Source organism: Bombus vancouverensis, chromosome 3, assembly GCF_051014615.1.
Source record: "Bombus vancouverensis nearcticus chromosome 3, iyBomVanc1_principal, whole genome shotgun sequence".
Taxonomy (NCBI): Eukaryota; Metazoa; Arthropoda; class Insecta; order Hymenoptera; family Apidae; genus Bombus; species Bombus vancouverensis.
In genome coordinates, this window is record NC_134913.1 from 12168221 (window position 1) to 12181984 (window position 13764).

At 39.4% G+C, this 13764-nt stretch overlaps 1 protein-coding gene across 2 annotated transcripts in view; it reads left to right on the forward strand.

Moving 5' to 3' along the window:
- Nucleotides 1-13764, forward strand: part of LOC117154321 (uncharacterized) — a 127339-nt gene that overhangs the window by 86178 nt on the left and 27397 nt on the right. The window contains exon 1 of one of the 2 annotated variants that reach the window (XM_033329226.2): nucleotides 6795-7663. The exons of the other annotated variant lie outside the window; for it this stretch is intronic. Coding sequence (XP_033185117.1) covers nucleotides 7645-7663 — 19 coding nt within the window. The 5' untranslated portion in view covers nucleotides 6795-7644. Of the gene's footprint in view, nucleotides 1-6794; nucleotides 7664-13764 lie in introns of those variants that run through there. 2 annotated transcript variants of the gene reach the window in all.

The window sequence follows — 13764 nt, forward strand, 5'->3', positions numbered from 1 at the left end:
ATTTTATCGAATTACGTACGATCCATTTTCTTATGTCTTGGTTTCTCTGTCTTTGTTATGACTTGGTTTCACGTTTGTACGAAGGTGCACTGCTGTAAAAAACACGTTTGCGAAAGAAAAACACTTCCGGACAAACTAATATATATATATAGTGTAATAAATAACTGCTGATAAAGGTTAATGGCTATTAATTTTTATAATTCTTATCGATAATAAAAAAGGCAGTTATTTATTACGCTATATGCATAACAGATACATTTTAATTATCGACTATTGAAAAATTACGATACTCGTAATATTTCTCTTACGAAACGTCGTCCATTGACCGGAAGTATCTTCCAAAAGTTGGTACTTTCTTAACAATACACTCAGCGAGTATTATCAAAAAGTAGATAGAAAAATTAGTGCAAAATTCGTCCTACCTCGATTCGATATTTATCCATCGTTCCTCTGAGAAATTAAAATACAATTATCCTTCGTTCCGTTCTCCGCAAAGAAATTCATTTCAATTTATATCGTTTCTGTTGCCTATAATTTCTATATTTCCCATATGCCATTTTCTGACAGTCAGAAAATAAACAATACATTGTACGAATCGCAATTTCATCTTCTCTCGTCGTCCATTTCTTCTCCACATCTTCTCAACCCATCTCGATCAACAATTCTAAACGTGTCAAAACAAGCGATTTTACACTGAGAAGAATTCTTCGTCGATTGCATGTGACGCTTAAGATAAATCAGATTTTTTTGCTTCCGGTCAAGCAAGAAGGGGACAATGTCCGTTTTAGATGCGGTGACGCGAGAGGATCCCGTGAATGGCAGGTAGAAGCGGAAACGGTTAAAAGTCAACTGTGATCCTGATTTTTTTGCCCATCCGATTTAACTTCCGACAGGTCCAGGACGCGAGATTCGTAGTAAGGACAAGGGTTACTTCCCTTTGCAGCCCTTTCTTCTGCATCAAAGCTCACGATGGACCATACGACCATCCCGGTCAATCTCGACCCTCTTCCTCAACTTTTCTTGCTATTTTGTTTCTAATGAATAGAAAATATGGTCCTTTTCACGTTACAACGAAAGGGGATAATCTGTGACAAATGACGTTTTCGAGGGATGAAAAGAAGCTTAGGGTGCTTCTGGCGAAGGTCGAAGGAAACTAATTTACGTAAATTAGAAAACCAATTAGAAATGAAATAACTTCGAAGCTTAAATATCGGGCAAGTGGGAAACTCCAGACTCTTTATATATATAAATTCTATTTACTCGTTGTATTTGTAAAATACAAAGTGGACATTTTAAAGACTTTGAGATCTCGCGAATTTGTCGGTTTGGAAGCTGCAAATTGTCAACGTTAAAAGATGCAACAATTCTGGAAACTAACAATTCCCACGATTTGTATATATAGTTGGGAGCGTAAAATTCGAGAAAATTCTGAAATTCACAATATTCCGATATTCGTCGATCTAAACGCCGAAGAATTGGATAATTCCAAAGTTTGGAGGTTTGAAAATCTCGAAGTTCAAAAATTCCCATGTCCGGAAATCGAAAGATTGAACAACTCGGACGAATTTGAAAATTCAGAAACTTGATAACTCGATTGTTCAAAAATGCTGCCCTCGTTAAATGTATCTAAATGCAACGAAATCGTTCTACGTGTCTCAAGTATTAGATATTAATGTGCGGGTCAGCCTAAACAATACATCGTTGAGAAGGTTATGGGCTTTGTGGGATAACCGGCTTTATTCCTTTCTTCAGAATGGCTCTAATATCTCGAGGATAATAATACGCAGAGTCAGCTGTTGTCCTACATTACCTTATTGCACCCGAAATACCGCTACTTGACCAACACACCTCAGGGAGGCTGTACACTTTTTGCTACCATCAGGTATAAGATTTTTATAGCGTTTCAGAGGGGTATACAACGCATAAAAGCTTTAACGAAAGATTTGAATAGATGTAACGGTTTCTCTTAGTTTTGTAATTTCTTCCTTTCCTCTGTTCTCTTCTTAATTAGGTATGCAACAGTAGATAATACCATTAAACGATAATAATATAAAAATGTAAATAAAGACATATTAACGTAAAGATATTTGTTCGATTTTAAAAGAATTCAAAAGAGACTATTTTAATTAATCTTCTTCCATAATCAGTGAATATTAATTAAAATTTATATGATTTTGCTTTTTAGAAGAAAATGCGTAAAATTTCTCCTTTTTCTTTTTTCATACTCTTTCTCGTTATCACGAATGACACGTTTATGCTATTGTGATAAATAATTAACTATTATATCAACTATTTTCGCAGCACGCAAAGTGTCCATTTCAACCTACTTTTCCATACGAGTTTTATATTCCTTAATTACTAAAGGGTTTATTAGCCTGCTGGTAGTAACGAAGAAGGATAATAAAAGTGGCAGCATTAATTAGGTAGGCTGATCATCAAATTGCAAAGAAAGATCATTCACAGGCATCCACGCCGTGCAAGCGTGTAATTCTAAGTTACTTCATTTACATCGAATTAATTGCAAAATTTGAAGATTAATATTCTCGTTACAGAATACACTATTCTATAATTCCAAATTATTTCATTTACATCGGATTAATTGCAAGATTCAAAGATTAATATTCTCGTTACATAATTACTATTCTTCTTCTCACGATCTTCTCAGCAACTATAATGTGTAATTATTGGAATACATCGCGATGCATGACCGAAGATTAGAAATATTAAAATATTGAACGTGATATCGACACATCTGCCTTTCGTTCAGTTCTATTCCTTCTTCTAATTTTCTAGAATATCTGAACCAATTTAAAGTACTTTTAAATAACAACAAATTCAGTATATTTAACCCTCCACCCTCTGTATATTTAAACAAACGTTTGTTACATATCAAATGAAATTTATCGCGAGAGGAGTTCGTTTTACCTGTAATTTCAATTAAATTGTACAGGGTGGTTGGTAACTGGTGGTACAAGCGTAAAGGGGGTGATTCTACGAAAAAAGAATTTTCAGACGTGATAAAGTGCACGCGTACCGAGCAAAAATTCAAAGTCGATTTTCTCGAAAACAAAGCCTGGAACGAAAAATTTTTGTTGTATATTTTCGACTTCTTTTTTCGCGTAGAATCACCCCCTTTCCGTTTGTACCACCAGTTACCGACCGCCCTGTATAAAACACCAAGTGACCATTATAAATTGCAACTTATTGTTCTCCGTACGATCAGCCTTCCTGTTATACGTTCTTTCTCCTATCTCTACCCTTTCTTTCTTCATCTTCTAAATCAAACATATTCAACCCTTAAACCTGAATTTGATAAACCTAACACAACAATGGACCACGCGCTTGCAGCATTTCGATCCGTAGAACAATAACTTACTATACCAATCATTTATATTGATAAAAGAATTTTACCAATGTAACGAAATTTAATTTAAAAGATAGGATTTCTATCGTGACAAATTCGAAAATATGCGATTCCTCCGATCGTTTCCTCCGCGTTGTCCGAAACCTCAAGCCAACCAAAGAAAAACATACGCAGTTTGCTGGAAAAACCTCGCAAGCAGCAGCGATATCGCTTGACCATAGATACATAAAATACATTCTTAAACAAATCAGAGAACGTTTATCATAAGAAGATACGAGGGATCGGAACCGCTCTCCTCGCTCGTGTATTTGTTAATCGGAATAATTAAGATACACGGGTTCACAGCTGTTTTCAGTAGGAAAATCTTTGTCCTTGGAATCCTAAAAGGCTGTTCCTTTCTTGCACAAAAATCAACCGGGGCCATGCATAATGAATACGAGGAGATCAGTCAGTAATTTTCCGATAATAAAGTTTCGCTGATTGTTTCTGCGTTTTAGACGTTGAACGAGCAACTGCTCAGAGGCAATAAATTACAAAGCAAGTGAATGTTGTATAATTGCACTGTAGATATTCGGGATGGTAATTTCGTCCTCGTTAAACATCGTAAAATAGGAGATTACCTGCATCTGTATATTTTACCTATTATGTAGAAGTTGGGAGGTTTGGAATATTTACAGACCATTGTTCCAACAGAAAATAGTGACAGGGTATTTTATGGGTAGAAAAGTAGAAATTCAATGCGCAATAGTACGTAGGTAGGATAAAAGACGGCTTATTATCGATACATCATAGCGTATATTTTTTCGCGCGGATTCATGTACCTGGTCGAAAGGTAGTTTCGAGAACAATTATTTTTCCTATTCGACGACCAGATATCCATTTTTCTCATTTTCATTATCAGTTCAGATTTTTCATTTTCTCTGTTTTAGAATTCTTCATTTCCGTCTGCCTTTCGGCTATACGGTGACTTGCAGTTACACGTACAAAATTAGTCGGAATGATAATCGTAGTTTAATCTAAACTCTGTCAACATGCCTGTGTCTATCCTTGTACTTCAAATTAATATCAACATACATGCATCTGACGCCTTTTTTATTTAATGTACGTACAAATCAACTAATTTTCTAATTGTCTGATAGCGACGACTCGATCTAAGCAAGCTGCGGATACGCAATTTTCTCTTAACTGGTCAGCCTGAATTTTAGTAATTTTCGTACTAAGAATTTCTTATCGTATTGGTATCAGTCATCTACCTATTTCGTGATACAGCGGCTCGCAATAGTATTCGTAGTCTCACTTATCGGAGAAAATCTTTACGTGCGTATATTGTGCGTGTTGTATAAAACATTTTGAAATTTCATTAGCAAACAAAGAATGAGTCGCGATGATTACATCGGTGAAGTTCGAATCCAAGCTGAAAATATGTCTGTAAAAGTTGTCGCCAAACTCGCGAAAACAAGCAAAAACATATGAAACCAATGTCGTTTCGAACTTCTCCATCATCTCAACTGGTCCATCATACGCTATACGTTTCGACGAGTAATACAAGTTGCTGAATTTTGCTACCAATTTTTGTAAATATTCTGCGCATAGGTACATAGAAAGCGGAAAATAAATAGCGCAAACTTATATTTGGTAAACGTACGCGATACGAATAGTCATATAGGAATGGTCCCTGGATACTATGTACACTATGACTAATTACCATTATGGACGTTTATCTACCCTGCAAAACATGTCTAAATTTGTACCAAATATCCTATACACAGCCTTTATCATCGCTTAAGATTCCACCGATTATCATTTTGATAACCGAGTGACATTTAGAGTGTCGATGAAGCACAGCGCGCGTACGTGTCGTTTCTGCTGCAAAATGTCCCTGCGGGCATTTTCGCGAGCCATTCTATTCTCGCACCGCTTTCAGCTAAATCTCGTAGATTCGCGAGGTCGAAAAATTACATAAACATGGTCTGTGTTAAGGAAGAAGTTACGCACCGTGTTAAGAAGATCAGTGGAAACGCGTCATCCCTTTATGTAATTGCCGTTGCAGTGCGCGGAAACGATGCAGCGTTTGCCGGGGCTGGAAAGAGGGAAGACTCGCTTCGCCTGCCCTCGCATATCGTATGGTCCGGAGAAGCTCGTCGTCCCTCTTGCGTGGGTGGCTGCGCGCGTTCGCTCTCCCATCCGGCGACACGCACACACATTTACAGGCGAGCGATGTGTGTGCGCGCACTGTACTCGATGATATAGCGGCGTTGGCATAGGTACGGACCGCCGGTGGCGGGGATAAGATAAAGCGCGGAGAGAAAGAGAAAGGTCAGAGTGGAGGGGATGGGCGGTGAGACGCGTGGGAGAGGAGGGACAGCAGACAGGAGCCGAGAAAACGATCACGAGGCGAGAGAAGGAAGCACCTGGGGCGCGATAAGGATGCTCCGACTGCCCTCTGCTCGGGTAGGGGTAGAAAGAGAGGCAATAGAAAGAGATACAGCCCGAGAGGGTACACGCTTCTCCCGTGGAAAACACGTAAGGACTTAGGAAGCGACGTGACCGGGCGGGAGAGGCTTCGGGAGTGGGGATGACCGCAAGAGTCAGGAGAAACGCGAAAGATTAACAAGGATGGGTAATGCTCTGTGCTGTTTACTAGAAAAGGATACACGCTAGTATGAAAAATAGAGATGTGGTACTTTTACGTAGAGAGAGAGAGAGAGAGAGAGAGAGAGAGAGAGAGAGAGAGAGAGACACGTATGACAAACAAGCGACAATGCATAAATACTATGAATCATTTCATAACGAAGGATGATGCATAGGACGGAGTTAGGGCTTGGTATAGGATCCAGGGAAAGACGCGCGTAAAAAGTAAACAAGGACGCGTAGCTGGAATCGAAAACAGAGATAGATAGACGCACGATTGTAAATACCGCCCGATGGAAATCGAAGGATACGCTTACTAGAAACTAGATGCTATGTACTAGAAAGAGAAACGCTGTTCTGAAACGCGCGAATTTCGGTACATCTTTTACCGTTCAACGTACGGAACAACGTACATCGCGTAGGTTTTAATAAATCCCGCAGCAACGTTAGTTTCTGCTACCAAAATAAAGAGAAAACAGATAAAATATAGAGTACAGAAAAGAGAAGAAACGTTAGAGCAGTGATGTTCAACATTGTTAGCGCACCGGGGACCAAGAGAAGCGTTGGTGGAAGGGCGTATGGCAGAGAATAGGGGGAGAGAAGCGTGGCGCACGGAAGACGGGGGAACAAGTGAGAGCAAGAAGGGTGGCATGCGAATGGTGGGGGGGATTATGAGTCGACGGGGTGGGGGTCGGGCGGTCGAACGGAGCCGAATACGGGGCAGGTAGGGGGTGGGGGGACAGGTAGAAGGGATGATGAGGCTCTCGTGCGCAGACTAAGAGGAATTGTCAGAAGCTCATCGTGTCATTTCTCCGCGGTGAGTTGGTCTGTTACGACCTGTTCTCTCGTGCGGACTTGGTGTTCCTCTGCATATACATATATCACACACCGTCACGTCGGTTCAGTCTACATGACCACGCTCCGTCAGAATCGGTCTATCTCTCTCGGATTATATCTGTGTGTCCGTGACAGACGATAAGTATCCAGACTCGAGCCGGGAGTACCTTATTCGTCCGCAGACCATCGTAGCGCGTGGATGTGACATTCGAAGACAGTGTATCGAAGCAAATTAAAGAGCCAGACAGAAGACATAGTGACTCGGTGATCGTTGTGCCGAATGGACGAACTTGCGTTTCGTGAAACGGACTTGTGTTTCGCGGAACGTAATTATCGAGATACACAGAAGCTGTGAAGATTTGTTAATACCGTATTACACTAACGTATGAATACATAGATAATCGTTTGTGCGCGTGTAAATTATTTTTCGTTCTCTTTTTTATATTCGTTATATTACCTCGTTTTGGTAACGTTCGATAGTGATATACGTTAATAATATACGGTAGTTATACTCATTAGTCATATTCGTTACTTATATTCGTTAGTAATATAATATTTAATATAACGCCCGATATAATATTCTGTGTATCGTTCGGTATAATACCGATATACAAGTTGGAGTATTAAAACGAAGTTGTCGTTGCATCGTACAGCAAGCGAAACAGTGATATATTGAGATTTCATTTCTGATGTGGTCCCTGTGAGGAAATCTCGTGTTAAGTGCAACCTACACCATTTATTTGGATCTTAAGTGCCTGAGCCGCTGACCTTGGAATTTTATAATTCGATCACGGCGCTAAACTGAGGGAAGAATGGATTACTCGACAAAAGGTACGTCTGCTCTTCTTCCTGTTTCGTGGTCAGGTGACTGGATGAGATACGCCTCTCTCTCTCTCTTTCTCTCTCTCTACACCTCTTTTCCTGTCTCTCTCGACAGAGAGAAGCAGATAAGAGATTTTCTCTCGTCACGTCGATCGATTTCTTGCGTCTCTTATTTTCGGTTTGTTCCGCTGTTTTGTTGGTTAAATGGTGATCGTAGCTAGGACTCTTCTGGTCCGAGATAACATACAGACACAAATGGGGAAACAGTTTCTTATTAACAGATTTATTAACAGATTTATTAACAGATTTATTAACAGATTTATTAACAGATTCTTACAAAGATTGATCAAGATCCATCGTCTCAAACTTCTTCTTAGTTCAATCGTTGCGTATCTATCGCGTACACGGAGATCGATTAAAAGTTTAAAGGTTCGTTTTGAGACGAGACGAGACGAGTGACGTTATATAATTTGATCCGTAAACATATCGTTGTTGGTCGTGTAGAATCTATAATTAATTTTGTCGCTATTTAATTGGCGTGTCGTAGATGGAAACTCGAATATCCTCGGTATCTTCGAACATCAAACGTTACGTGAAATTGCTAACAAGAAATCGATCGAGTTGATCTTTTGAAAATCTCTCCGTCTCAATAGCTCGTCGTGGCTGTACATTTGTAGTTTCTTTGGAAATAAACAAGCGGAGAGGATGCTGCGGCCGATCAATTTGTAGCGAACCGCGACGTTAAGAGAACGAGAGGAATATTTCAGATTTTCGTTACAATTAGTCAAAATGTCCTATCTAACGTGTCCTGATTCAATGAATAATTCAATATTCCATCTTCCACTCTCTGTATCTTTTTCAAGCCGTATATTTACGCCGTCAGAAAACGGCGATTGAAAATTTCACATTGGAGCAGATCAAAGGTAACAAATGGAGACGATAAAACATCGGTTCTCGCCAGATTCGAAACGATAGATAGGACATTTTAACTAGGTAGGACAGACTAATGACGATCTAGAACGTTAGTCCTCCAAGGACCAAACGATGAAATAATAACAAATACGTAGACGACGTTGCTTCGCTCGAGAACAAATTTGCAGATTCCACGCGGTAAATTTTATTACACCGAGAAACGAGTTTCAAGCTTGGGGAACTGCAAAGATCGAAATTGGCGATCTTCGAAATTTCGATTTTTCGCTATTTAGAGAATTCTCGAAAATCTCGCCACCTTTGTAAACAAAGCGTTGCATCGTCGACGAGGATCGATTCGTTAAAGAAAAAAACGCTACTGACAAATATTCGAATCCTTCGTTCAGACGCCATCTTCCTATCGCTATGTATAATCATTCGAATTAAGCACATCATTATGTTCCATTAACACGGCCATTTTAATTCCATCGTGCGGAGACTTGAATGCCACCTCTCCGAACAGCCGAGATCAAAAGTCGTCCATCCCGGAAACGCTTTATTTTCGTTCGCTGTTTGTTCCTCGAGTCTTTTCAAGGAGACCGATCAGATATGCAAAAAAAAAAAAAAAAAGAAGACAAAACAAAAAGAAGAAGCAACAAACAAGTAGAATTCTTTTATTAGACTTCGAGAAATTTCGTTCGATCTTGTTTTCCACCTTTCGCTATTTTAACGCGGCGTCTATTGTTTTTCGAATCGACCTAACGCGATGTTAAGGCCGGTTTATCGGTGGCCTGGGAATATTTGGGCCGAGAGGCAACAGGATGCGAGGAAACGACCGAAATTCGATGGCTAATGAGCAAGTCGAGTACTACAACAAAGAAGAAGATGAAGAAGGAGAGAGAGATATTATCGTTCGTGACCGTTGTGTTTCGCCACTTCTGTCTCTCTTCCTCTTCGTCCTTTTGTCTCTGCTTTCGCTTTGTATCTCGATTAACACAGAAAATATCGATGCCTATCGGTGTCTCCATTAAGTCTGCGTGTAATGGGATTTTCGTTTCAAGAACGCGGCGCACGTTCTCCATTGAAATTCGCGTGTCAATGTTACGCGAGACTCCGTTTCGTTCGGTCGCTGAAAATGCTCGATAAACGATAGACCTGTGCGTTTCGTGGTTTCCTGCTGAGCCAATTAGACTCGAGTACGATTTCTGCTATATCGGAAACAGAATGACAATTATCTTCTAATTTTCCATGTGACCGTAACTTTTCTTTCGAGAACCTTCCTCGAGGTGTTTCCCGAACAGAACGTAGAGGAAACAGAAATTAGGTATCGAGAAGTTTATGGAAATTTGTAAAATAAAAGGAAACGGAAATTAGATATGAGAGAATCGATCAGATAAACAAGATATTGAAAAATTCGATCAACTCGTTGAGTTATTTGTACGAATTTTATTTATCGATCAGATATTCTGTTTTCATTTTTGATACGTTTGATTGGTAAATAAAAATTCAGATGGTCTTCGTCTCCCATAAAATCTCGATAAAACGAGAACTAGTTCGGTTAACTTTGCAGAAACGAAATTGACGACAGAGATTTTCTCCTGCTTTTCGAATTAGGTCAGGTGAGACACAGTTTTATCAGAAATTGGATTCTTTCGTCCTTAGATTTGTATCTGACGGGGAAAAATATAGCGAGGATGATAAAACACGATTAGACGAGAGAGAAAGAGATAATTCGCTGGTTTCATTGTTCTGCAATCGAAGATAAAATCGTATCCCCACCAAAGTTTCCATTGATTCGACGTATTGGTAATCGAAGGATTAACAGATTTTTTTCAAAATTCGATTAAATGGCACTGGAAACGTTATATGGCTGGTATTATGTAATTTCGAATGAGAGACAATTGTATCTCGGCAAAAATTTCTATTCTAAAGGTCGATAACAAGCTGATTTGATCGAGAAATTATCGAAAGATTCAACACGAACGGGAAGAACAGCGTAACGTTTTTTTCTTTTTTTCTTTTTTTAGAGTTAAAAGAACGAACATAATCGCCGATTTACGTAATAGCCGATCGAAGTTGATCCGTTTAAATGCAATTTCTATTTTTCAAGTACGGTTAGACCACGTTAATTGAAATAGTCATTGCACATTCTTATAGCTTTTGTAAGAAAAATTTGTGGAAACGAGTGCATGTAAAATATCACGATCTCGTTGTTACGTAATCTTCGATCAAGATTAACGCTTATCTACCAAAAGTTTCTATTTTTGATTAAACAGAGAATTTTTCATTTAATTAAACAGCCTCGAAATTACTATCTTTCTTTTTTTTTTTTTTACGAAATTTGTGAGAGAGAGAGATGCGTTCGAAGTATCACGATTCTAATTTTACGTAATTCTCAGTTAAATTGATTTCTCTAATTTCGAACGAAATCGTTGAATTTATTTAAAAAAAAAAAATCGTTAAATATCTAAATACTTAAAAAAGAAGCTTATCTAAAGGAGTCACGATTTCTTATAGATCGATGTCTTCTAAATTTAAATCGAATAATTATCTCTTCTCTAAGAAAGATTCCTATGTTCGAACGAAATTGTCCACAAAGTTTCGTACAATCGTGCGGAAACTGAATTCTCAATCTTTGTATATACTGTACATATACCGTACATTCTTAGTGCCTTAAATTTCCCATAAACGCATAAACAAAACCAGTGAATTTTATCTCTTCGCCTATGCGAATAAAAAATGTAAAACACAGAGGTTCGCTGTGTTTTACATTTGAATTAATAAACTTGCAGGACGACTGATCGTTTTTCCATATCTTTGCATTATGTTTCACGTTCTGTACACGCTTTCACACCCTGCAATTTCCCATAAACATATCAACGTACGCGGTCTACTGGTAGCAGCTAAAACAAATTACTATTTCTATCTCTATAGCCGTGTTTCTCCGCCTGTGCGCATCAAAATGTAAAATATAAAGGTTCGCCGTCTAATAGGAAAACTTGCATCCTGATTTTCCATTGTTACACATTTTTTGCATTATTCTTCTCATTCTGTAAACTTTCACACCCTGCAACTTCCCATAGCAACATAAACATCTGCGGTCTACTCTATCGGTTCTATTCCTTTAGCTACGAGCCTAGAAACCTATCATAAATACAAAGATTCGCCGTGCAATTACAATACTCCCACGATGATTCTCCTCTTTTGCATCTTTTCTTTTTTCTCTATATATTTTCCATTACTCGTCGCTCTCTTTGCCTACACTTTCGCGCTCTTCGATTTCTCCAACGCGAACGCATAAACAACGACCGCCCGCACGATCCACCGACTAAAACGAACTTCCATCTCGATTCTATTTCTCTTGGACTGTGCGCGTAAAAGTGGAAATTTCAATCGGCCAGACGACTCGCTTCGACGACGGTTCCAGCTTTTCGCGTTTCTATCCGTAAGCTATGACGCTTCTTGAAACGCGACCGCGATATCACCTAGTCATGTTCTCGAAGGGGAAAAATTCGCGTCCGTGGAACGAGAAGCTTACGAGATAACGAGATTACGGGGATCGCCGCTGACGCAATCGTAGCTCTGGTATCCCACCAGAACCAGCCAGCCGGCCACTCAGTTTCCAGGAAGCCTCGTATCGATTTTTTTCGGCGTCGCTCGATACGCACGCGGTTCAGGCTGTCGTGGGAAGAGGAGAAAAGGCGCGGAGCGATCTCGCGACCACGACGCTGACGTGTCTGAATTCTAATCTATCGACGAGTATCGACAAGGTAAGCGAGAAGGATGAAGAGAGAGAGAAAGAAGGAGAGGAAAACAGGCGTCATGCCTGTCCAAGTGCACGTAGATAAGGACCTGAACTCTTCTTCTTATCTTGGAAATTATTTGTCGAACCGCTCCCGTAAAAGGACTGACTGACGATCCTCGAGGATGAGAAAACTGCGGTATCTTGCAGTCGGTCGCATTCTTCGAACGACGTTCCAACGCTCTTTATTTCGGCCCTTTCCTTCTTTTCTCGTGATTTTCACTTCTGCACTCGGATGTCACTTCGAAAGTCGCTTGCCTCGCGAAGTAGTGGGTGGTCCGAAAAGTTTCTTTCGTTCTATAAGGAAACAATGAATGCACGACTTTTTTCGTAAAATAAAAGTCACAACGTTAGAACGCTGTTTATTTCGGGTTTCTCTCGTGATTTTCGCTTTTGCCATGGATACACTCGGATGTGGCTTTGAAAGTCGCTTGCTTCGCGAAGTAGTGGGTCGTCCGAAAAGTTTCTTTCGTTCTATAAGGAAACAATAAAAAACGTAAAATAAAGATCACGACGTTCGACTGATTGGGTTTCATGTTTGTACAAAGATGCGTCGTTGTAAAAGACGTGTCTGTAAAAGAAAGACGCTTTTCGGGCAAACTAATAGTTTCATTCGTACGACCGACAAATGGGGGTGGAATGGCTTCCTCAAATGGCTTGAAAAAGGTTGAAAGTTCGAAGACGAGAAGATACGAGGAGTCGGCGAGGAACTTTGAATCTAAGTAGCAGGTGGTTCGCGGTGGGGTTTGTTCGTTTTTTACTGGGAAATTTGCTTCAGTTTCGCGTAGCGGAGTTTCGTGTTTGACCGTGAGTTTGAAAAGCGGCGAGTTTGACTTCTGACAAGGATTAATTGTTAATAAAATTTTTAATACGTGCGGAGAAAATGGAGCGTTGGTTGGAAATACGTAACGTCGATTAATCTTCCGGTTAAACAGATGTAGAAAAAATTGGTGCAGGATTTAGAAACGTGGAAATCTACCGGCACGTCTCACAGAGAATCGTGTTTTCCTCTTATTTTGCATTTTTTTTTTTTACAATTTTTGTTTGAGATAGAAGTTTTAAAAATAGCTTTCACCTTGACATAGGAAAAGAATAATCGATAAAGTTAATAAAGGGATGAATCGTGTAATTTTCTTGAAACAAGGGTCGTTATACTTCCTGCTATGAGATAAGAAAACAGAAAATGATTAATGGCGCATCTTGGAATTTCCCATTGATGAGAATTTTGTAGAATCAAAAACAACCGACGATACCAGAAAGTTAGAAGCAATTTCATGAAATACTCTCCGTCTGGATGGAAGATTTCGAGATGTTCTTTCACGATTTAAAACGTTAATGGCATCGATAACGATCCTTCGTTTTCCTTTAATTTATCGGCTGACATTGCTTTGAAAATTCA